This window comes from Seriola dumerili, unplaced genomic scaffold (genome assembly GCF_002260705.1).
Source record: "Seriola dumerili isolate Sdu_G_001 unplaced genomic scaffold, Sdu_1.0 BDQW01000068.1, whole genome shotgun sequence".
NCBI lineage: Eukaryota > Metazoa > Chordata > Actinopteri > Carangiformes > Carangidae > Seriola > Seriola dumerili.
Genome location: NW_019174323.1, coordinates 6,777,711 through 6,803,911, shown reverse-complemented (window position 1 = coordinate 6,803,911; position 26,201 = coordinate 6,777,711). Strand labels below are relative to the sequence as shown.

Below are 26,201 nucleotides of genomic sequence, written 5' to 3'. Positions count from 1 at the left end.
ATCTCGGCCAGAGTCAAACAGGTGCAGCTAAGAAAAAAAACAAAAAAAAAAACACTGTAGGGTGGAGAGGTTTATAACGGCTCTTCATGTGAGATAATTGTTTAAGATGACCCCTCATTTGTCTCCATTGGGGAAAGCTTTCCTCTACAGCAGTGTCGTTCCATCCCTATGCAAAATGATATTGAACATTTGTCGATGTCGGTGCAAGTTGGTTGACCCATCTTTGACATTGGTCCAGCCTGACATATCTCAACTATTGGATGGATTTCTGTGAAACTGGGTGCAGCTGTTAACATCCCCAGGCTTTTACAGTTCAGTCAATTAAACTTTGCATCTAGAGGCATCATTCAGTTTATCTGATACGTTGGTTGACATCATCAGCTATATTTTGTGTTTAGTGCTGTTGTCGTTCTAGCACCTTAAACATGCTAAACATCAGCACGTTAGCCTCAGAGAGCTGCTGGCGTGGCTGTAGTCTCGTTTTTAAAAGTGTTGCATTACTATACTGGTTAGCTTTATTTTGATTTATCCACATAATTAATAAAGGTACACTCATTTAAGTATTGTTGTTTATGTGACCATAATCCCACTGCTTCCAAAATTGAGAGATTTTTGTATTTAAACCATTTACATAGTTGCAGAAACTATTAAGAGGGTGTCCTGTTTTGCTTTCAAGAAAGATAACTTGTTTCTTGACTGATTCCTGTCAAGTAACAACACAACATGGGATAAGAACATCAAACAATTAGACAAAGTGCATTTCAAGGTAATAAATAAGCAGAAACCCTGTAGTTCAGTCTGGAATGGAGTTTTGACATTTGGACAACTTTATTGTAGCGGTTAAAACGAGGCCACGCCCCAGTACACAAAGATGTTTGACTGCTTCTTCGGAGATTCTGGAGGTCTGCCAGACTCCCTGTCTATTTTACTCTGGCGTGTCAGTGGCTTTGCCTCACCTGAATGTCAGCTGGCAGTGTGTAAGCATGCCGGACGCAAAGTGCCATGCAGTTACGCGGTCTCATCTTACGTGCCCTTTTCATCCAGAGGTCTTCATTGCATATGCATGGGCAATAAGAAAGTGTCCAGGTCAACATGATAAATATTAATGATGTGGCCCCAGCATATTTTTTGAAGGGCATCCAGGGGATCTCACAATCAATCCACCTTTTTACTGTGGATGCAGCCCTGGACATGAAGTGGATGGGAATAGGAATACAGTGTAATGGATTCTGATGGTTTTATAGACATTGTTAAATCTTGCTTCTTAGCTTGTTAAATTTCCAGAAAGAAGCAGAGGCTGTGGCTGATATTTAATTTTAATTTGGTGTGCAATTACTAGCCACACCTACATACAGTGTCTCTTTCTTCATGCACTGATGTTGCTCATTGTTCAAACTGCACAGGCGTGAACCTACCTGCACAAAAGCTATGGAAGAATGCCTAGTATTGAACATGACACCTCTGTTTCTCTCTGACAGTCTCAGAAGCAGAATATTGATCTGACCAGGCAAGCGAAGTTTGCTTCCACTCCAGCCTTCGCCCTCTTTGTGACTCTGAAGAATGTGGTGTGTAAGATCGGCGAGGACGCAGAGGTTCTCATGTCACTGTACGACCCGGTGGAGTCCAAGTTTATCAGGTGAACCAACGGCTGCATCTTCACTCTTCTGTCTTTGACTTCCAAGCACCTTTTGCCAGTGGAAATTTTTTAAAGATGATGCACTCTGAACTGGAAACATCCATCCTACACACCTATGTTCTCCTGTATTTGGCTGTAGCTTACACTATGTAGATGCTTTTCAAATCAGTGGTAAAACTTCAAATCAGATACTCTTTACTGTAATAGATTTCTCCTGCAGTATTATAAGCCATATCTTTTGACTTCATTCTACTTCAAAGCAACAGTGTCAGCAATGAAATGAATATGCAGTGAAGTAAAATTAAGTCATCAGACAGTCAGTTTAAATTTGCCCCTCACACACACAAGATTGAATCCATAGCCTTTTATGAACCAGGTAATATGTCTAGATAGAGTTTGATGTTTGAGGATTTCCAGAACTGTTAACTATCACAGTAAGTACAAACTAACACACACACACACACACACACACACACACACACACACACACACCATGCAAGAACATAACCAGAGCAAGCACAGCCTGCTGCACAGGGATTTTCTATTGTTTTTAGGACTGTGACAGTAAATTATCACAAGTAGAGCAGCTCGGCTGTGGAATGTTTTTCGTTTGCATCCAACATCAGTCGTGCATTTTGTTCCCCGAGCGGATCGGTGTTTGGATTAACACTCAAGCTTCTGCAGCTTTCTGAGGAAATTCTAGTTGATGCAACTGAATGCATCTGATTGCTTTAATTCACTGTATCGTAAATGCAAATATGAGAATTTGCTGAGACATATTATAATGATGAGTCATGTTTTGTTGTTTTTCCTCCCTGTCATCTCTCCCTCACAGTGAAAACTACCTGGTGAAATGGTCAAGTTCAGGTCTTGTGAAAGACATCGACCAGCTTCATAATCTGCGGGCGGTCTTCACAGTGAGTGTGTTTGCCTTATGTGTGTGCGCGCACGCTTTGCCTGTGGTAGCGCACTGTTTATTCAGCCATGTTATGAGGCATGTGGGAGCCTGTTTGCAGAGCCTGTATTTGTTAAGCCCTCTCTGAAAGAGCCTGGGCTCGCTGTATGTATTTACCAAGGCAGTCACCTCTATCTAATGGAAGCCCAAGGGCAGAAGGGTCAGTATGCACCCGCTGGGAGCTCTTTGCTAGTTTTGGATGCTATTGCCCACAGGAAATGAATCTGTGGACACCATCACAGATGTTGCTGAAGCAGTTTGAGGTGAAAAGTTTTTTCCCCTAACAGAAACTCATCTTCACCTAAGAAGGTGCCATTAATCCATCTGTCGTTGTGTACCCTGGCCTTAAAAAAGGCTGTTGCCAGATATGACTTTAAATCCAGATGGATTTTTTTTTTTTCTGATTGTTCAAGTTATTGTTTAGTGACTCTAAAGTTTATTTTTTTCCCTCCTCAGGATTTAGGTAGTGAGGATCTTAAAAGAGAGAAGATCAGCTTTGTGTGTCAGATTGTCAGAGTGGGGCGCATGGAGCTACGAGACAACAACACCAAGAAGCTGACGTCAGGACTAAGAAGACCCTTTGGAGTGGCAGGTAAAGCAGACCACACAGAGACTCAGTGACAACCTGCTGTTCCACAAAGAGCCACGAGGCACGAGTTGTAATACTGTAGTCAGAGGTTACACAGATTATCTCAGAACTTTGTATTACTTTGAATATCGTGTGTATGTGTGTGTAAACCTTGAGGACAGATCCCCTGGTTTGTGTTACAGTTCAAAGATAAGTATTGTGCCAAAGTCTTGTGTATGGATGAATGAATGTATTGGCTAACATACAGAGATATCCAGCTAAAGTAGAAAGAAGAATTAGAGTTTGATTTATCTCCTGTTGGCGAGCTGCCAGGCGTATCGTAAACTAATTAGATTGGCGTTTTGCCCACTGTTGTCCGACAGAGAAAATTATGCCCCTCCTCTCATGTCTTTCTCCCAGTGCCACTTGAAAGGAAGGTAAATGACAGCCTCCTTTTTGATGGCTTGTATTAAGAAATCATCATTGCTGCTGTACATGGCATGATGGAGAGCCTGCTCTTTTTGAAACATAGTCGTAAAAGGCTTCACCTGGTCGACCTCTGGCCTGTAGAATAATGCACTCACAGACACCAGCACCCACCGCTGCAGATATTGGCTCCGTCTCTCAGTCACTTCAGTTGAAGCCTGCGGGACTGACAAATCCAAGAATCTGTTTTGGCTCGGGCTCCTCAACCTTTGTTCATTTTGCACGGTCAGCGAAAAGGAAAAAAGATCTTGTCTTGGTGAATCATATGTTTGGAAGTGGAGGAGTCTTTATTCTAGCACTGTGGCATCACCCAATTCACAAACATGATCACTCTGCTCAGTATTTATATATTACACAATTTGTTTTCAGTGCAGTTTCATGGAGGGCAAATGGAAGGCCCAGTTCTATATACCCCTGGAAACTTAAAGATCATTCAAAGATCGAATCTATCATTGAATTTTTATGTGATGTCAGATCAGCAATTTGTCTTCCCTTCCTGTCCACTTTGTGGCAACTATGACGGTCACGTGAAATGGGTAAGAACCAAGACGAAGCGAAGACGAGCTGAGGTCAGCTGGATCTGCCCTCACCCCGATGTGGCTTTACCATGTAGTAATCTGTGTCTCTTCTGCAGCCGTCCTTCACTCTCCAGGCCTTCAGAGTGTTTTAACATCCCTCTCCTTGTTTTCCCACAGTAATGGATGTCACCGACATCATAACGGGCAAAATGGATGATGAGGACAAGCAGCACTTTATCCCATTTCAGCCGTAAGTGCATTGTTCAGAAGCAACAAAATAAATGACATAAGCATATAATGCATATAATGTACACATAAGGGAGTTTCTTAAAGCTTGGGATAATGTTGCATAAAATAGTGGGGCTGGTACAGTTCTGCTCTCACACTTGTATCCATTATTCTGGTGTACAGTATGTCAGAGGTGCAGTGGTTGTATTTTAGATTTTTTTAGTCTTGAATACTTGACACCTGATTAGCAGGGGTTTTAAGACGGTAGTGCTCCCCTATTCCCCACTGACTCAATTAAGGCAATCTCATTAACTGCTGCCTTTCTCGTAGGACGGCGTTCAGAGCCAAAGTAACCTTTTCCTTAACGTGATTTCCTGCATAATTGGAAATGCTTCAGATTCAGCCAGTTTAACTGGCAGATCACCTCACTTAACAGTTTTATCTGCGAACATAAATCATGGAAATTAGAGCCTCGCTGTGTGAAGAGAAGAACAGGATCTACAAGGGGTTGTTTATGTCCAAGTGTGAATATTTGCCACTGAATTTCCACAGATGAAGTCCTGAAATAGCGGCTCCACAACCCGTCGCTGCATGTTGTTTTTCGAGACCAGCAAGAGACAGGAAGTGCAGGAGCTATTTAGGGAAGGTTAGACGTAGTGATGTAATTTGGATAGAATCCTGGCATCCAAACAGAAATGGAAATGGCTTTCAGAAACGGATGAGATAGATCAAAATCTTGCTGAAATAAGTTTTTGTTCTTGTTTTTTTTTTTTTTTTTTTCCTCCCAGACACTCATCTCTGGTATGTTGTATAGACACAAATCAGCTTGCATTTAGATGATGGATTATTTAATGCTGTGCTGAAATGATCAATTAGCTGATGACAAAACTAACTGACAACGGTTTTAGATAATGATGTGGCTTAAGTTATTTATTGAGCAAATATGCCAAATATTCTCTGATTGCAGCCTCTCAAATGTGAGGATTTTGGATTTCCTCTCTGTTTTATATCAGTGTAACTTGAATATTGTTGGCTTCTGTGCTGTGGGTGGGACACAACCAGCAAGACTGTCACCTAGGGCTTTTGGTAGTTCTGATTGACGATCCCTAAAAATTCACTAAAAATAATCAGGACAGTGGACAATGAAAATAAGTTTTTACAATTTTGTATTCGTTTTTTTTTTAGTATTAGATTATTACTTCTCTTCCCATCATGCCCTGGCCACCTTTTCAAAGTCCTACAGTGTCCATCTCAGCATTTTTGTACAAATCAAATCTAGTGAAAACCTGTCTTGTGCCTGTTTTCCTACATTGTGTTGTTTTCCCCCCAATGAATGTACAAACCGCTGCTCTCCCTTATTCTATTTTGTTGCTCGGATTGGTTTTGATTTGCCGGACGCGCTGAAGACAGTCTGAATCACAGAGATCTCTTACTGCTTCCTCCACGCTGACATCATCACTGTCTTCTCCTCCATGCTTTTTCTTTCCTCTGTTTACTCAGAGCCCCCTACACTGCAGATGCCGTCCCCGCACACATCAGACTCTCGCAGCTGCCACACATGTGGTGCTTCCCAGATCACATCTGCTGCTTTCTTACGCTCTGTGTGTCACTCTCTACACCTGAAGCCCTATGGAGTACATATATGTTATATTTTAGTTTGCTTTCTCAGTGAAAGCAGAGCGACCTTGTGTGAGGGACTGGATGTATTTAACTGGGATTTTAAGTTTCCCACTTCAAGACTGACTGTGGGAAGGTCAAGCTTCCCGCTGCTGCAGTGGCTCTTTAAATGCTGACTGGGCATCATTTCCTAAACGATGATTTCTCTGTGTGTTTCTTTCATTACCCATCCTGCCTCACTGTTAACTGCTAACAAGTGGCTTTGTGTCTGTCACGGTATTCGCATCACTCTTCGGTGTGTCTCTCTCTCTCTCTCTCTCTTTTCATCCCACTCCCCTCCTCACAACCGTCACTTTGTGGCTCTTCCTGCCCCGCACCTCCTCCTCCTCCTCCTCCTCCTCCTCTTCTTCCTCCTCTCTCCGCCATCTCTTCTTCTCTGTGGTGTTCGCCTGTTGTGTGCATACTGCAGGCTAGCGTTGGATGACGCCATTCGCCACAAGCAGCTGAACATCTCCCGTTTTTCACCCAGGGTGGCAGGAGAGAACGACTTCCTCCAGACAGTCATCAACAAAGTTATCACCGCCAAAGAGGTCAATCACAAGGGCCAAGGTACAGTGCAAAGCTCAGACACAAGATCCAGGGCCAAGGAGGAAACTCTACACTACACTACTGCCAGACTTTTATCAACAAGATTTGTGCTTTATTCATGTTGTAGAACAGCTACACTAAGTCAGGACCTGATGAAAATCCAACCTGGATCACAAAATAGTTTTAACCAAATCGCCAGCACTGCATGATGTTGGGTTTTTCTTGACATCCCTTCTAGAGGTGAACTGACTTTGGAGTTGGTTGACATTCAAATACAGAGGGGGAAGCCTCACACTCATAACACTGATGCAGACACTTTTTTATTTTTAATCCTGTAAATCAGTGTTTTGGCTCATATTACCTCCCTCGCAAAACTGAGTGCAGTATCTGCCAAAACTGTAATAGAAAAGAAAAAAACAAAACAAAAAAAAACACGCAGAGATGTTTGTATCAGAGTTGTGAGTGTCCTGTTATCTCTATAGAAAAGGTTCTCTATACGTCCTCCATCTCTGCTCAATGTTGTGAGATCCTCACAAGGAAGGCCCAGACTGTAATTAAGGTTGGAAGGTAACGTTGAATATGAAAAGTGTATCTTCAACTGCATTTTATTGTGCTGCTGTCATTTTCTTTCATAGAACGTTTTACTGTTCATACACAGTACCATTACAACCCCCCATATTGGCAGGGTGGTGAAACTGTTTATCTTGCTAATAAGAACTTAATTCTTTGTCAAGTGCTCACAATATAAATTACTGCTCATACTATAAATAGTTGGACTCATCACCATGACTACAGGATCTAAGTAATCCAGCTGTTAATTAAGCTGGTGAGTCTTGTGCGGAGACCGGATCTTATCAGTGATTTGACATCTGTGGTTAGAAGAACAACATTAGCCGTCTGAGGGATTTGCACTGAGAGGGGAGAAGCAACATGACAGCCTCCATGGCATTGTCATGCCCTATGAAGATGTACTTGGATAAATGTCAGGTCTGCTCCGGCCCACACTGGGATGAACAGCGGCGCACTGAGAGCAGCTGTTTCGGTCACGCTCGCATAACAAAAGGCTTCCAGCTAGACTAGTGAGAGATGTGTCACTCATAACAATATGGGGCTTGTAAAGTGAAAGTGAATAAAGCTTCAGGGTTCACAAACACTGCTCATTTTGGTGCCCTGTGAAGGGGCAGCGCTACAGGATGACTGCTTAATTGGATCCTTTTTTTTTTTTTTTTTTTTAAGTCATTTCCAGTATTGTTCAGGGGTATGTATCTATGCTGCTTTGTTTTTCCTGAGAGAATATTAAGAGTGAGTGTGGTTACAGAGCTGTGGCTGGCACACCATGCAGTGTCTGCAGAAAAGAGGCTTTTCCAACCAGGAGAGAAGCAGAGCAGCCACTGGTGTTAAGTTGATAGAAAATATGACCCATGAATGCCCCCCAAAGGCCCTTTGTTTCAGAATTATTCAGAGCCGCAGAGTTTCCTCGGAAGTGTCACACTCTCAGTTTTTCCAAGCCCAATTATTGAAGTCTGGGAATTACTGCACAATTTAAATATTCTACAATAAATGTGACTTATTCTCATATAAAAACGAAGAGTGTCTAAAGAAGAAGTCTGGAGCATTGAGGACATTATCATGAATTTTGCAGTGGGATGGAAAAGGATCCCCCCCCCATTTTGTTTGTTTGTTATGGAGAAACATATTATTTTTCTCCCACTGCTAGTGCTCAGAAGTAACACCTCTGTTTGAGCCAAGGTCTGTCTGTTGCTATGATGTACTGTTTATGCCAAAGAGAACATCCTGCATAAAGGAAAGCTTAATGCTTCTATATGAGGCAGTATGGTGCTATATATGTCAAACAGACATCAACTGTTTGGGCGGCTGCAGTGATTTTTTTTCTTTTTCTTTTATGTCACCAGATTTTGTAGTTTGTAACACACACCTTACTACATGTCACTTTCAACCAGGCACAAGGTAAACACACTTGTTTCCTCTATTATGTTTTCCTAATCACATCCCTGAGGGTAGCTTCTATTTAGCGTCTTGCCCTAGAGCTGTTTGCATGTCACTCTTGACAAGTGACAGTGGAAAGCACGAAATACAAAATCTCTTTTTTAGTATTTTCCTGGGGCAGTTTGCTTTCCACTGTCGTCTTGTCCTGACGTTATCTTGGTCCCGCCCCCTCTTTGCCTTAAATGCATCACCAGGCCTGTGGGTGACGCTGAAGCTGCTTCCTGGAGACATCCATCAGATAAGGAAGGACTTCCCTCACCTGGTGGACCGATCGACAGCCGTGGCTCGCAAGATGGGCTTCCCTGAGATCATCATGCCAGGTTGAGTGTTTTTTTTAAAAAGCTTCCCCCTCAGCTGCTAGTCTCTGAAAGTTTCCTGACTGATTCACCACTTCATTCATTCAGAAAGCGATTTAGAAGTACGGTCTGCTATTTCACAAAATGTGAGGGAGACAAAGAACATATCATAGTTCATTAAGGTCTGATTGAGACTTTAGTTATTTAATAGACTGAAGTCAGCCATGAAGTCGGGTTCAAAATATCCACTTATGCCACCTCAGATATGAGTTACTCTGTAATATTCATATATACATATTAAAAAGGGTGAACTTAAAATCTATGAAGCTTGTGAAAAGTGAGGATTTGCTGTTGTTTGCTACAGGCGACGTGCGAAACGACATCTACGTGACTCTGGTTCAGGGCGACTTTGACAAGGGGAGCAAGACCACGCCCAAAAACGTCGAGGTGACCATGTCCGTTTACGACGAGGACGGCAAGAAACTGGAGGTACAACTGAGAAACAAGAACATGAACTCACTTCTTTTGGTATTTTTTTTTTTTTTTCTCAGGGTCAGCTCATTCTCAGCATTCAGGACACAAAGTGCTGTAGCCAATCGCTCTCTCAGACAGTCTGTGATTTACCGGGCTTTCTTTAATCCCGCACAGCTCAGCACACCGCTTAACTGACCAGGAGTCCTATAAAACAGTGCGATACACAGGCCAGACTGCATTCCTTTGCCACCTGTCAAAAAATGACAGACTGCAATGTTGGTGCTTTGTGGTTGATTGACTAGCTTAAAATTTGGCTCACCACTGCAGGGAATCAACCTTTATCATTGTCAGAGTCAGTTACAGACTTAAGCGTGCGAACAGGCGACGTGGGCAGCAGAGTTTGACAGCTGCAAGTGATGGAAGATGTGAAATCAGCATTTCCCTTCTGGTATAATTACCTTTGCTAATGAAGTTAGAAGGATCATTTTCTCCCCTGTCTATTTGTTTGCCAGCAATCTGTCTCAAAAGGTTGCAAATTTATTTGGGTGAAATTTGCACCCCTTGATGCAGAGCTCAGTTAATTATATTTCGGTGGCGGTCATCAGTTAATCATTCTAATTTCAGTCATAGTAAAGTCTAACAGCCCGGTTTGCAGCTTAACACCATGTCACTAGAAACTCAAACCAGAAAGACCCAAACAAAATCAAATCAATACGGTGGTCACAAAGAGAGAGAACGTTTAATGGACCCTCGCTTCTGACTTTTTCATCATGTGCCAACCCGTCAGAGTCTAATGTCCTGATAAAGCTTTTGTTTCATCCAGAGTTTCCAGCCAGTGACCCCTCTCTCTCTGATGTTTAATCATTGTCACCCCCCTGCTTGACTTTACCTCTCGTTCTGCAGAGGCCAATCAGTTAATGGGGCATATGAGAGGTGTAGAAGAGCTGGACATGAGGAGTATGTGGGAGGAAGTGGGGCAGGAGGTGTGTGTCTGTGGGAGTGTGTGCTCACGTGTCAGTCAATTTTCAGTTCTCTGGTTTTTGAGGGGCACAGTAAGTAGTGCTTGTATTTGTTAGTAACTCTTGTATTAGTTTTCATACAGATATAATGCTACTGTATCCACACTCAGTATAGTATATGGAGTGAGAGTGGAAGTTACAGTGGCTGATGAAGGAGTGATTCGAGAAGTCAGTGGGGAGGCCTCCTGCAACCAGCGAATCAGAGGACAACGCTCTTACCCAGGGCTGCCTCAATTACACACATTAGTCTTAGATTGAGAGACTTCGTCAATGATTTGGCCCAGCAGGCCGAGGAAGTGTAAGGATCGGTGGTGATTATACTGTAAATATAGCCAATGCTTGGTTGCCTAATCGCTCGACAAGATGTCTCATTGTGATTATTTTTGGATGTCGCACATGCAGTTTAATTTATAGTATAGTTTCTGCTACAAACACAGATGAAAAGCTGAAGTTAAAAACAGAAGTTGTGATCTAATACAATGTTGTAACAGAACATGTTGTGAATAACTTATCACCTACAGTAAAATTGATACTGGTGAGTATGAATGCAAAAAAAAACAAAAAACAAATAAGATGAATCAGTGTTTAATATGTAAACACAAACAGCTGTAAAAAAGCAACTTTGCCTGACTAATATCCATCATAAAATTAACAACATTTGAAAACAAGACTGTCTCGGTGTGAACATTAAGTACACAACAGTTTGTGATACTCAGCGGCCGATCACAGTTCACTTCAGCAGGTTCACTGCCTGGCCGTACTCGGTCAGCATCAGTAGAACCTATCACTGTGTATCTGTATTCAGGGCTGTCAGAGCCTTGGGGAGATGTAATGATTGGAATCAATGACAGAGGTCAACAGTGATCAAGACACTGATCGCATCTATGAGTGTCATGGTCAGGTTGTCATTGTGGTGCTGGAGCTCCCTTCAACGTCTCGTCTTGCAGCTCTTCACAGAAATGCTCAGTCTCATCTCCTCAGTTCTCCAGGGATCAGTGCTAATTGGTTAAATTCTCTCTCTTCCTTCCTGGATTTTAACTGGCTGAAAGGAAATTCTGTCTCTGACATGGGAGGCACAGCCACTTCCTGTCTGTCACTTTAATGTCTGAAGCTTGATATGATCTTAGATGAAAGAACCTTTTCTCTGTAATTCACCTGAACTCTAGCTTGGAGTCACAGCTTAAAACAAAAAAAGCTATTTATGCAATAGAATAAAGAGCCCTCCACACACTAGGCACTGAAAATTAGTAAAATGGAAAGTAAAGGAAAAAAAGGAGTACTCACAGTGAGGGAAGTTTTATAATAGGGCAACTTTGCAAGTTTTATTTTCTCTGGCTTTCTGTCTGGATGTTTCTCTTTTTGTCTCAACCTTATTATCCCCTCCATTCTTCTCTGTCCTTGTATCTCTCTCTCTCTCTGGTCTCTTCTTGTCTCTGGATTTTGTCATCTTTGTTCTGTCTCGAAAAGGATTTTTGATGTTGCGTAGTGAGTCTGGACAGCGACTTCTCGTCACCTTGGCCAACCCCCACAAACCCTTCTGACCTGCAGCTAGACCTCATCCACTTTCCCCCATTTCGTCTCTTCAGAATCTGGAACTGTCATGAATCCTGGCCGCTTAGTGAAGGGGCAGAGTTGCAGGAGCTAGCACCTGCCCCCCCCCACCCCACCCCAGATCTGCTCTGGGGGAGACAGGGCCTGTTATTCCTCATAATTGCTGGTTGTCAGAAACCATTAGTGTTGGAGTATTTCAGCAGCGGTGCACTAGCAGGCCAGGGAGTCAGCTGCAATAGTGGGAGGAAAGAGGTAGGCTGGCTGAGCGCAGATTGATAGAAAACAAGGCATGCGTGCCATCCCCCTGTCGCTCCATCTCTCCTGCTAGATCCCCCCGGTAGGGCGAACAGTATTTTACATACGCACCCTGATCCATTGTAGAAACTCAGGGGACCCGCTAGGCAGACCAATTTACATGGCTGGATCCATCAGCACCAGCTGGTCCTTCTCCTCTTGCCTGGCTTCCCTCCACTTCTCCCTGCATGGGAGCCATTGCCCCTCCTTCTTAAATAATTAATTTCTAATTTATTTCTTATTTCCACAATGCTGTCACGAGATTGGCAGCCAACAGGCAGGTGCTCATGCATAAACCGCGTCCAGACTTTTAAAGGCCATTCTGCTAGATTAAGACTTGCTGCCCCAGGGACTACATTTCACAAAATAAGCGCTAGTCAATTTTCCACATGCTGTGAGTGTGCTAATGTTTTGACAGGGTCATAATAGCTCAACCGTCATGATTTTTGCTTCTTACAGCTAAGCCAGCATAACCAGATAACCAGCTGTGTTGTCTGATAACTTGTTTCATGTGTTCCGGTCTCTTTGTCTAGAATGTGATCTTCCCCGGAGCTGGAGATGAGGGGATCAATGAGTACAAGTCTGTCATCTATTACCAAGTAAAGCAGCCACGCTGGTTCGAAACAATAAAGGTATGTCTCTCTTTACCTGTACGTCCTCACTGTGTCTCTTTGTTGTTCTTCTCAGTTACATTTTCAGTTACATTTACATTTCAGTCATTATCTCCCACCTTCACTACAAAACCACTCTTTGATGTAATTGTTAACAACACAACTAAAGTTTCCATCACCAGAAGTTTTTAGCATGAAGCCTGTGGTGAAACTTTAATGAACATTAAACCACACATCCAGGCAGCTATTGTTTTAAATATATTTTTGTACAATAGATAAATATATTTGAGGTTCAATTTCCTTGTTCCCTGCAACACATACAATATGCTGCAGCTAGGCTCCTAACTGATTTACAAAAAATGTGATCATATTACACCCATTTTAGGCTCCTTAGATTGGCTACCTTTGTCTTTTAGGATCAATTTTAAAATACTTTGAATCACTTTTAAGGCTCTGTTCGGTTTGGCACCTTCTTATATCTCAGAAATACTCTCCCCTTATGACCAAACACACTGCCTGAGATCCTCGGGCAAAACTCTGTTATCTGTCCCAAAGTCTCGGCTAAAAACCAAAGGTGACTGTGCATTTCTATTAGAGCCCCCAGACTTTGGAATGGCCTACCTGGGGAGATCAGGCGTGTTGAATCGTTACCCCAGTTTAAAACACTACTCAAAACATACTTGTATAAGCAACTTTTAATTCTTTTCAAGATTATTGTTATTATTATTATAATAAATCAATCACACAATCTGTTGCCATGGATATGGACGTCTCACTGTCCCTGTCTGTCCCTTTTCCTCAGGTTGCCATTCCTATTGAAGATGTGAACCGGAGCCACTTGCGGTTCACCTTTCGCCACCGCTCATCGCAGGACTGTGAGTACAAATGTCAGCATGTGAATAATCAGGTTTGCTGATGACCAGCTGCACAATTGGCTGCTAATCTATCCAGAGAGAAAAAAATAATAATAATAATAATAATGGAAGATATCCAATCCAAGCAGATGTGTTGCACGGTGATAAATACTTTGAAGCTCACCCTTTGTCACATTAATCAGAGGTATTAGTCTGCCCCTGCACAAAGCAGTGTCATAGAGTGGCTTGTCAGAGACTACAGCTGGGATGTGAAAAATGCCTGAGGGATCTCATTTGTTTATTGGGACCAGTGTCTCACTGAATGCAGCCAGTGTTGTACGTCCTTCTGTTTTTTAACATCCTTTTTAATTTTGGGGGTGTAGAGGGCAGGGAAGCCTGGTACTGGCAGCCTTGCCATCCCATCTGCCTGCCACATGGTGAGGTGGTCTCTCCAGTAGAAGGAGTGATGCAGGGAAAGGTATTTTGGAGAGGTTGTAGGAGCCACAACAGGTGTGTGTGTGTGTGTGTGTGTGTGTGTGTGTGTGTGTGTGTGTGTGTGTGTGTGTGTGTGTGTGTGTATATATATATGTAGTCTCAGGCTGTGTTGAATCGTTACCCCAGTTTAAAACACTACTCAAAACATATATATATATATATATATATATGAAACAATCAATTCATACTTCTTTTTCCCTAGTAAAGCAATCTGCAGCTGCTGTCATCCTCCAGCTCTAAAATCCTCTAGCTCAGTTTGCATCTCACCTGCATGCAGGTGGTTTGGAGGAAATGGTCAGGTCTCAGAGCTCAGCGCTGTCTTATAATCCACTTGGAGAGCCTTCTTGTCATGCTTGGCACCTTGCTTCTCCGTGGGACTAATGCTGTTACGAGGCATGCCTTTGAAACTCTGTGACTTGCTGTTATCTTGCTGTAACGGTTGCTTTAGAAACTGGCTCACCTCAAGTGACTCTGGGACTGCAGGGGCATGCTGACGTTGCCAACTCGTCACCGACAATTGGAGATACAGATATATGTTGGAAAGGTGTAATGGCTGGATTATATGAATTTGTGTACGGTGTGTGTCTTGTATTTCTCTTGTCAGTGAGTGTGTTTATACCACTATAGTACTGGCATCATAGAGACATGGTTATTCAAATCCCTGTACACATGAATCTAACTTTATCCAAGTTTGTGATTGTCTGCATCTGTGCAGGCATGTCTCTTTGGCATCCGGCCACTTTCTGGCATTTGAATTACCTCAGTAGTTGAGGATGAACCCACTTTGATTACTGGCTGCCTGCAAACATTGTAGAAGCTGTTGCATTCACCACTCTGCTGGATTTGGCTTCTCCATTTGCACACACCAGCAATGAAAGAAAAAAAGAGTGCCAGCTGATGCAGTTTATCCTCCCTATCACCATGTGTCAGACTTAAATTTTCATCTCAATGTGTAGAAGATATGCAGAATAATAGTTATTGTAGTTTTTTGAAACTAAGAACTAGGAAATGTAAGGAAATGCTTAACCTCTCTATATGTGAAGGGTTTCTGAAGAAAAGCAGAACAGAGGTGGTCTCCCAGATGAAGTCATTTGAATTGAGTTGCTTTCATCTGCCCGTGTCCCTCCTGCTTCCTCCACTGCTCCTAGCTAGTGCTGAACTTTCACTAGAAACACAGACTGACAGAGCTGCTCATCAAGGCCACCACTGGAGCTCATGTGCTCAGCATCCTCCCCCCCCCCGGGGTTGAAAATCAGGCCGCCTCTACCACAGTGCATCAGATTACCACCCTAACATTGTCAGGCCTCATCAGACTGATGGCTGCTATCACAGATGCAGCCGCGGCTGTAAGAGATCTCTGCCATCTTTTCACTTCTGTTTCATCTGTCATTATGCCACTACCTGGTGAGTGGGGTAGTGGGAAAAGGTTTAAAATGTGGCACAGTACACTCAGCATAAACCTCAAGTGACAGCCCACCTCAGAGGTGGAAATGTGCAGAATTTCCACACAAACTTGACTTTGATTAGCTCCAAAAAAAAGTACTTCTGTCCTGAAAGTGACCTTTTCCCCCAGTTGCAGAGTTTTGAGCTCTCTGCTCTCCTCACAAAGTCACTAATACATTTTTCTCAACTGGGTGGCATGCGTACAGTGTTTTCCCTCCACTGGTTCCTCTCATGCCAGCCCAGCAATTATTCACAGGCGAGGCTGCAGGCAGCAAACCAATGAGGGGATTTATGCAGATAGAATGCGTGAGATACTTCGATGAATCAGGACTCCCTGCACATAAATTCGAGCTTGTTGATCCACAATGATGATATATGTGGCCCTTTCCAAATGCTTGGTTACAGGACAAAGTCATAACTCTCCTGCTTGTTTATGCCGTGCTTCCCCTCAACACCCCCCACCCCCTCCCAAACACAGTCATATACATGTGTATGCACATAGCAATACCCCTAGAGGGATTATACCAACTGTTCACAGCTGAGGCTCTGAGATCAAGTGAAAGTATTTATTCATATGCTAACAGGATGCAGACAAACCTTGATGCTTGAATATCAATAATAAACTATTACTAATAAAAAAAAAAAGTGGATTATTCCTGTCTTTTAAAGTTAGCAAATATGATCTCTTTCAAAGGCAAATCACATAGTTTTATAAAATGATCAAATCAGTGTTGAGATGCTGAATATATCAGCTTTTGAACTATTTCTATTATTTCACCTCTTTACCTTGTACAATTCACTCACATCTATGGTCCAAAGTGTATCTGCCTCTTTAAAGTTAAAGCAGCTCGTGCACAGATACAGTCACTGTGCTAATAAAGTCATCAGAAGGGGACAGTAAAATCTTGTCAGGAGCTGACTCAAGGCCTGTAGTGCTGAGATTTACATTTGGGATTATCGGTTTTATTAGTCTGGTAGTTTGTTAATGACTTGTTGTAAAGTCAGCCGTGCTGCACAGTTTACTCTTGTGCAATCTGTTTATACAAGCTTTCATGTTGCCCTTTAGATTTTTTGAAGATGCACAATCAAATAAACACATACTTTTAGTTTGCAAAAAGTAAAAGTACACGGGAAAGGAAAGTGTGTATCTCAAAGGAAATGACAGTAATCATGGACGTCTCCTCCCCTCTGGCTGTTGTCTGTCCTCCTCCTCATGCGTCCCTTTTTCTCCTCTCACAGCAAAAGACAAATCAGAGAAGATATTCGCCTTGTCTTTTGTGAAGCTGATGAGGTACGACGGGACGACCCTGAGGGACGGCGAGCATGATCTCATCGTGTACAAGGTAAATGTCTCATAACATGATTAAAAGTCAGTCTTTTGGGAATCTCTGGTATCTTTTGCTACTGTACCTGCCCACACTCCTCATAACACGGCCGCAGCAGAGCTGAGTCGTAGGTGAAAAATTGGCCGGTCTTATTAGTGGCTGTTGTAATAATAGCCTCACTGCCACTTCTATGGAGGATTCTGTAGTAGGTGCACATCAACCCCCACAGTGAAATGAAATTACCTTCCAATTAAAATCACTTGCATAATGATACCTTTGCGTCATGGTGCCCATTTATGTTAATTAAAAAGTTAATGTGGGAAAAATTCCCCCAATTAGATTTTTCTGTCTCGTATTCTTTGCATTACCGTTGTCACTCACGGTTACTGTTTCGCAAGGAGTTTTGTTATTACTGTCACACGCAGTGTGACTGGCAGAAAAAAAAGTGGTTTGGGTGATAGTATACACAAAGAAAATCTATCTCACCAAAAACTCAATAGTAATAGAACACACACTTCATCACAACATAAATGGCAGATATGGATTTCAATTATGCTGCGAAAATGAATGAGCTCCCTCAGCTACCTCAGTTGTAAATTGTACATTTGCTCATAAATTGACTGAATCTTATCCCGGCGAACCAGGCGGAAGCAAAGAAGATGGAGGACTCGTCCCTGTACCTGAACCTACCTGCCACCAAGCTGGAGCTGGAGGAGAAGGGCTACTCCACCACCGGTAAAAGCACCCAGAACCTGGGCAACTGCACCATCAGCAAGGACTCCTTCCAGATCGCCACCCTGGTCTGCTCCACCAAGCTCACACAGAACGGTAAAAGCCCTTTTCCATCTGTAGTTCATCTTTGCCCCCTCTCTTTGTTGCTATAGGAGTAACCATTCTCACATTTTCTTGTTAAAAGCATAAGAAAGAGAATTTTTGAGAATATTTTAGCTAAGTAGACCCTTGATTTTGAAACTAGCTTTGGGCCACAGCCTCTCTGACGTGACAGATTATCCATGCACAGTGACCATACATCACTTAAAGTAGGACTCTGGGACCTCTGCCGTCTTTCACTCCTTCCATCTGGTCATATTGGACACTTGCCCTCACTCAGAGGTTTCTCCCTTCATCCCTTTCTCCCTCTAACCTACTTTATCTTCCTCAGCTCTTTCAGTCCGCCTCAGCCAGTAGATTTGAGTCCATCCGTTTCCCAGGATGCTGAGGAGATCTACACTTATTAAACTAAGGAAATCCCCATCTCTGCTCTGTGGCTTATTGATTAAGGATTTTGCCCCCCCCCCCCCCAGCCTTTAGCGTGGCTGGTGTTGTTTTCACCTTGTGAGTCTATGTCTCTCTGTGTGTGTGTGTGTGTGTGTGTGCGTGCGTGCGTGCGTGCGTGTGTGTGTGTGTCATCATGGCAAAATGTGGTCGTGGAGACAGCAACTGCAGTGGGAACTATCACAGAGGCTGTTTTGAGTACTTTGGCAGGTGTTTATACGTCTGTGGACAGATTTTGTTCGAAACGTCAACATGCTGCCGGGCGTCGCAGCTGGTGTGATCCCATCACAAGATGGTCTCCAGTACATGTTTATGAATCCCAACAGACATTACTGGAAACCATGTTGGACGTGTTGGTATTTCCAGACTGTGCTCATTGTGGTTGTCTGAGAGTGGATCGTGTGAAAAGCGAGTGGTCAAACGCTTCCAGTTCTGATTTCACAGACAGAAGCATCCTAAATGTCTGCTTTGCTTTCCCCCTGCACTTGATGCCTGATGCTTTGTGCTTCTTTGTTTTTGTTTTTTTTGTTGGTTTTTTTTTGGTGTGCAATGTCTGAGTCACCATTTTTAATTAGAGTCAAAGTTAAGGCTGCCTCCATCCTCTCAGGGTTTTTTTTTTTTTTGGCCACAGTCTGAAAGAGAATGAGAATGAAGATGGGACAGATTCACTGCAGGCTAATTTTACCTAGAAGTTAAATTAATGTTTTACTCGCCCAGAGCAACACCCCGTTTGAATAAGAAGTGCGTCGTGCCATCATGTTTTTTATTTTAAATAGTCGAACAAGGGCAGAGTGAATGGAAATGCTTTGGAGTGAAGTGTTGAAGCAAATTGATGTTGTGCGTGGTCTGGCACTTTGTAGTCAGTTTGCAGTATCAGAGCTGTCACTGAGTAATCCTTGTGTAAGCCTGGAAAAAGAAACTACTACAAACCTGTTTTTGTTTTTTTTTACCATCTTCAGGTGCTAAATACGACATCATGCTTTAAATCCCTGTTTCAGGAATGTCTGGCCAGAGAAGCTCTGCAGCGAATTAAATGCCAATGGCCAATTAAATCAACACAAATCTTCTCCAAATTTGTCATTTTAATAGAGGATAACTTCACTTTATTACAACCTGTGTCTTAAATTTGTCCATAATCAGTTAGGCAGAACATTGCTCACAGAAATGATCACTGTGATTTAGAAACGTGGCGATATCACTGAACAAACTCGATGGGGGAAGACAGTCAAACAGTCAGGCAGTCAGACAGGTTATAAACAAAACAATTGCTCAGCCAGATTGTCCAAACCACTGTGTCTGGAGGCAGAATTTAAAGCAAACACACCTGAGATAAAGTAAGTACAGTAAATCAAAGTTGAACCAAGAGTTTAGTCTGTAAACTGTGATGAATGTTTACAACAGGGACTTTGAGTAACCATTTCACCGTTCACCTTTATCCCAAAAAAGTTTGGCCAAGCTGCGGGTTTTGTTTAAAACTTGTATGAATGTCTGACTGGCTTTTGTCGTCTGTCTTTGCTTTGGCAGAGTTGCCGCATCCCTAAATCTGAGCAATTAACTTAATGAGAGCAGTCTTATTAGTACTGAGAGGAAGAATATTGACAACTTCGCTGTGGATTCATCCATGGCATCGCATAAATAGACCTCAATCCTCCATCAGTCAACGGGGGCACCGTGTTGTCGGTTTGCTTTTAAGATTATAAAGTCAGATGCTGTGACTTTTGTGTCTCCTCTCACATTACAGAACTGTAGGAGCTATGCCTCTTGCAGATAAGGAACCACCTCGACACCTTTTTTGTGTGATTTAAGAGGAACACATGGTTGTTGAACTTGATATGCTGACACTTTGGAAACAGGATTTTCACTTGCCGGCGGCTGTGAAGATGAACAACAAGCTCCCTGTTTACATTGATCTTCAGTAGAGGTCTTCTTTCCACCAGCTGCCATACTAATGTGGAGGTCTTACGTGACCTTGTGGTGAACATTTTTCTGTCGAACAACTGCGTGGGAGAAAAAGTAGATTTTTCATTGATCCCATCCTAAATGTGGCCCCCGATAACATGCACAACAAATACTCATGAAGCCTCTTTAATGAGGTCACAGCAGACCCCCAGGACAGACCTTGGTCAGATCTCTGGGATGAGGGGGAGAATTTCTGTTGTCAAAGTGCTGCTGCAACTATTGTGTGAAAGAATGGGGCGTTGTGTGTTGTTACAGTAATGTTCCCTTTGAGGGTTATTAAGTTTAGTCTGCGGTTGAAGTTGTCGTTTAAATACAGGCATGAGTGCTTCTGCTCAGTGGGCGGTGATGTCAGCAGAGGAGCAGTGTCATGAGCAGAACCTGCCCACACTGATTACACTAGACAGGGAAGTAATGTGTGCAGCTCAAACCATTGTCTAAACTGATATGTAGATTCACGGGATGGAACACACAGGAAGGCATCAGTCAGAACAGCCCTCTCTTTTATTTGTCCGCATCCTTTCCTCTCTACGCTTTCTCTTTTTCCCCTGTGTGAGAGGGGTGGGCAGCAGTGTGTGCCATTGCTGGTGAGAAGACTCGGCTCCGTGGAGCAGCTTCACTTCACTGATATTTACCTGGCACTTTGTGGTGGTAATTTGCAAGGCACCAAAAGTTGCTTGGGGATCAGACTGCCTCGTCACTGCACACCCGAGTTTGATTAAACAGAGAGGTCTGTGTGCATGTGTGTGTGCATGTGCCCCCCCCCCCCGATATGTCATCCCACGCAAAAGCTCTGGGAAAAGGTTTGAGTTCTTTTAATAAAGCAACGTAGAACCAATCTATCTCAAGCTATGCGGGAGCCTGTCTGCTTTATTAAAACCTAGGAGCTCTTTAAAACTCCCACCCAAAAAGCTAGCCTGCTCGCTCACTCGCTTGCTCACTCACTCACTCACTCACTCACTCACTCACTGCACAATTTCCTCACAATTTTCATTTTCAGATTTCCTCTTGCTCTGACTTCTCGTTTACAATTTCACACACATCCTCACCCTCTGACTGTGCTTTTATTTGACAAATAGTTAAATTGTTTGACACGAATTCTAAACCACATCTGCGAATCAATAAATCGTTTGAATCATTCATGAAGCAAAAAATGCCAAACATTCATTTGCTAGTTCCATTTTTCAAGTGTAAAGGTGTGACTTTTTTCCTTTTCTTTGTGGTATATCATGAATTAACATGGTTGACTTTGGACTGTTGGTTGGAGAATGGTAATGCGAAGTTGCCCCCTCATTCACATACTCACACATCGATGGTTGTGGGTGACAATGCTAGGTGCTGCTTGACCATTAGGAGCAATTTTGGGTTTTAGTGTCTTGCCCACGGACCCCACACGGGGGACAGGATCAAACTGCCAACCCTGCCATTAGTGGGCTACTTGCTCCACCGCCTGAGCCACAGTCGCTCCAAATAAAACAAGCTAATTGAAAACATTACCTTCGGCTCTGGAAAATTCTGATAGCCGTCTTTTCTTTCACTATTTAGAAACCAAATAATGCATCGATTAGTTGTAGAAATAATCCACATGTGAATTGATAATTAAAATAATCTTCTAGTTGCAGCCCTGGGCGTATCTAAACTCCAGCATCACCTCAACTCATTCATATCCTCGTAACTGGTTGCTTTCAAGAGGTTTTCTCTGAAGACTTACTCTGGCAAAGGAAAAAAAAAAAAGGCCCTTGAATGCCCCTTGCAACAGACTGCTTGCTTCATACACATGACACCTCATCCCTGAGACCCACGTCTGAGATGAAACACTCTTTTTAATTAAGCTAGAATTATGCAGGCGGTCTCCCTGCGCTGGGAGCCTATGTGAAGTGGCTGCTGGTTCTTCCCTGGGTATTTGCAGTGTGCTTCACTCAGTGGCGGCTGGAGGAGATGCAGAGATCTGATGACAGCAGAGCTGGGAGCAGACCTGGCCTAGTGGAAGATGTATTAACATCATGTTCCCACCTTGAAAATGTTTTTAAAGTAGAGAATTCATGTACCTACTGCGTGTGAAAGTGCTCTTACGTCATTCAAAAAGCCTGCATTTCAAACTTCAGAACCAAATACAAGGCTATTACTATTAAGAAGAAAGAACAAGCTATTAAGACTACTTAGTGGCTGTGTTTGCTGGTGAAAAATGAACAAAAATTGTCAGGCAAGATGTACTGTAAACAAACATTGAAATGGTAATGTGAGGGCTTTTGCATTTCAGTTGTGCAGTGATGATATAACCTGTTATCCCAGAATTAATTACTCCACCACTCTCCATCTGCCATTTTTGTAGCATTGTTTAAATTCAGCTGCCTGCAAAGACACCCATTCTCTGGCACATCATTTATCGAAAGCATTTTTTGTTTTGTAACTCCCAGGCAAACCTGATCTCCCACACACCCTGCGTCACTGTCCCATGTGCTACAGACAGTGTGGCTGCTAACAGCAGTGCCCCATTGGGACCAAGCGGCCTGATGATTTATCTGAGGTGCTAAAGCCTCAATTTTCAAATTTATATCTCCGTGGGGGGGTCCCTGGTAGTTTAGAAAGGGTCTTGCGACGGAACCCTGATAGCTTGTCAGGTTTGCAGATGATAGGCATCCATCAGATATTGCCATGCTTGATTGGCTCTTTCATACCCAATCAAGCATGGCAAACAGAGAGAGGGAGCAGCAAGAGACGAGTGTCCTGAAAAAAATCCTGAGTTCACAAAGAGATGCTTGGAGTCAGGTGAGTCAGGCATCATTTTTCCCTGAGCCTAGCTGCTCTTTCTATGCAGGCTTGGCTAATAATCCATCATAGATATGCTATAAGAAAGTTTCTACTGCTGCCTTGCATCTGGACAGGACTATAAATGAGAAAATTCATAGATTAATCAGTTATTTGATGGACAGATTTTTTAAGAAACTAGTTTTGCAGTTGATAAATCAAATGTCATTTTTTTTTAAATAAAAAGCCAACACTCCCTACTCTTAGATACTACCTATATAAACCTAATGGACAAACTTACTCCTTTTTTTTTTTTCCTTTAATGGGATCAAAGCAAGGACGTGCACTTTCGACTTTATTGTTCACTTTATTTTTAAACCCTTTGCAGCAGCAGTAAGAGCAGAAGCTGGGATTAAAGTGGTAGAGGACATAAATTATTTTTGTATGCGGATGACATTCTTTGTTTAACCTCAGACCTGACTTCGTCACCCCCTATTCTTCTGGACACGGTTGAATCAATGATGATACCAGTGACTGTTTCTATAGGATGTTGAAGCAGTATAATCAGATAATGAAGGACTATTTATGGAATGGAAAGGAACCGAGAATCACAATGCAGAAGCTTTATGATAAGAGAAGTAAAGACGGTCTAGCTTTGGCCAATTTGGAACTTTATAATGTTGCAGTTGAAATGTCAAAGCTCGCCACACACTGGGCCACATAAAGTTCACATGGATGGACACAAATAAATAAGGAAATCACAGCCCCATTCAAACCTGTTGAGACCTGGTCACAGATTGTTGTGGGCAGAGTAATCCAGTCTTGGAGCACTCCAGAGGAGTGTGGGTGCTTACATAAGACACTTGGTATATCCCAATAGAGACACGAGTACTCCTCTATTTGGACTAATCCATGTATTAGAATAGGAAAGAAACCTTGTTTGTGGAAAGAGAGGAATTTGAATAAGATTAGAGACCTGTATAAGGATAAGGTGTTTTTTGTCATTTCAAGAGGTTAGTGAACATTTTATACTAGAGGAGAAGGGAGGATGTAGCTCAAGGTAAGACATAACATTAAAGCCACAAGTATCGATCCAGGTGAGATGGAAAATATGGTACAAGGTCACCTAGGTGTGCAGATGCTCAGTGTGGGAGGTATGAACATTTAAGATTTATTTGGCAGAAAGATATAAATGTTAACATTTAATAAGATGCATGGAAGGCTATAGTAAATACAGTATGGTCCATCTGTAGGATGGTGTTTTATTTAACATGGTCATTTTTCTTATATTGATATGTCTGTCTTTTTCTATATAGTAATATAAATAATACAATAAAAACTTAAATGAACCCCCCCCCCCCCCCCAAAAAAAAAAAAAAAAAAAAAAAAACATGATGGACACAACTGACGCAGTGGAGGTTAAGATATCCTGACTTTTAGTCCCTAGTATGGGTCAATCTTCAAAAATGCTGATCCTAGATTTCCCATAATGCAACTTAAAGGCATATTTTCTTAGACCCTCCTTGACCTTGACTCATAAATGCCTAGTTTACAAAAAAAATGTGTAAATCTCCAAGCTCAACACAAAATAAACCTGATGACGTCAACCTGGTTGTTCTGTTGTTTTTCCAGGCTGAATATAGCCCCAGTGTTGAAGTCGGCATCTTAACTGACTGAAGTCTCATAACATTCCACATCGCCACCTTTTCAAAGACAGATGGTTTTTTTTTGTCTTTGAAACAAGTCTGACTCATGTTCACAGAGCTGCCGTACACACTGCCTTAACAAACTGACACAAGTGCATTTTTTAAGCTCCCAATTTGATAACCTGCCAAAGGTGGCCTGAATGAGCTCTCCCTTGAGCGTGATTAATCACATAATGACTCATTCTCTTGTGCCTGAATTCATTTTCCATGATTAAAATGAGAGAACTCGTAGAATGACTAACGCTGTATATGTGAAATTTACAAACTGACTTGTCTGTGTGGGGTGGGGTGGGGTGGGGTGGGGCGGTGGTGGTGGTGGTGGTGGTGGTGGGGGCGCCTTTAACAAACGTCTGACCCCAGCACTCATTAAATTCAAATGTTGAACGTTAATTGTCATTTCTCGCTGCCTCTCCATATCTCTTCACACTGTATTATAATTGGCAGGATGAACTCAACGCTGTGCATTGTGCTAATGACTTTTTTTTGTTTGTTTGTTTGTGTTTTTTTTTTTGTTTGTTTGTTTTATTCAGTGGACCTACTCGGCTTGCTGAAGTGGCGCTCCAACACCAGCCTCCTGCAGCAGAACCTTCGCCAGCTGATGAAGGTGGAAGGTGGCGAGGTTGTCAAGGTCAGAGGGTGAAAGTATTCTTCCACTGTGCTGTTGTCTTTGTTTTGAGTCACAGAAATCCTGTGCAGTCAAAAACTAATGAGCTTAACTCACTTTCTTTTGTATTCTGTCAAACTTCTGCTTTTCCTGAATACAGATTTGCAAAGACAAACAAAAAATCCCAAGATGCATTTGTGTTCACACTTCCGAATGTGGTCTGAGGCGACATCCACACCATTACGTTTTAGTTTTAAAATGCATCTCTTTTGCTAAGTTTATGCCTGGCGTCCACACTACTCCGGACCTTTTGGCAACGATGACGTAAACACCCAAGGTCGCTCCCTGATTGGGTCTTATCGATCACGACTACCAGTGGTGAATGCAACATGGATAACAAATTACAAGCGTTACTGACCTTGTTGTCTTTGCTAGCAGCTGTTGGGCAGTTAAATTCTGCATTTTAATGCTACAACTGCCTTTGCTGTTCCATGTTTATGTTGTTTTCTGCAAACTCCCAACTGCAGAGTATTTAATCTGCTTCCTGTTTACACTCGCACGCACATGCCCAGTGTATGGTCATGTGATATGTGTTTTTCCAAGTTTGATGGTATGGGCAGAGTTCATTTCTAATATGGAGCTAAAACAATCGTCTGGACAGAAAATGCTTTTGATTTAAAACGCTGTTTTGGTGTTTCACACCTGTGCTTAGAGCTGTCTACTTGTGACCAGATCACATGAGACAGATGTTAACGGATATGAACAGGGCCTTAGTGTTCCTGAGAACTATACAGCTACTTGGCAGCGATTTCACATATAATTTCACTTCCTGTCAGGGGGGAACAGGTTGCTATTTTTTGTTGTTGTTTGTGTTTTGTAAATGTGTAGAGCGAGGAGGGAGCACATAGTGCCACACACAGCATACAGAAGGGGAGGAGATGACCTGC

The 26,201-nt window shown here is 42.6% G+C and overlaps 1 protein-coding gene across 1 annotated transcript in view; it reads left to right on the top strand.

Annotated features, from left to right (window-relative positions):
- Positions 1 to 26,201, top strand: part of dock1 (dedicator of cytokinesis 1) — a 176,730-nt gene that overhangs the window by 22,751 nt on the left and 127,778 nt on the right. The window contains exons 8-19 of the mRNA XM_022742743.1: positions 1,479 to 1,636; positions 2,472 to 2,553; positions 3,048 to 3,183; positions 4,341 to 4,413; positions 6,538 to 6,617; positions 8,798 to 8,923; positions 9,264 to 9,388; positions 12,771 to 12,869; positions 13,651 to 13,723; positions 16,880 to 16,983; positions 17,610 to 17,793; positions 25,181 to 25,278. Of these exons, the coding sequence (XP_022598464.1) occupies positions 1,479 to 1,636; positions 2,472 to 2,553; positions 3,048 to 3,183; positions 4,341 to 4,413; positions 6,538 to 6,617; positions 8,798 to 8,923; positions 9,264 to 9,388; positions 12,771 to 12,869; positions 13,651 to 13,723; positions 16,880 to 16,983; positions 17,610 to 17,793; positions 25,181 to 25,278 (1,338 nt within the window). The remainder of the gene's footprint in view (positions 1 to 1,478; positions 1,637 to 2,471; positions 2,554 to 3,047; positions 3,184 to 4,340; positions 4,414 to 6,537; positions 6,618 to 8,797; positions 8,924 to 9,263; positions 9,389 to 12,770; positions 12,870 to 13,650; positions 13,724 to 16,879; positions 16,984 to 17,609; positions 17,794 to 25,180; positions 25,279 to 26,201) is intronic.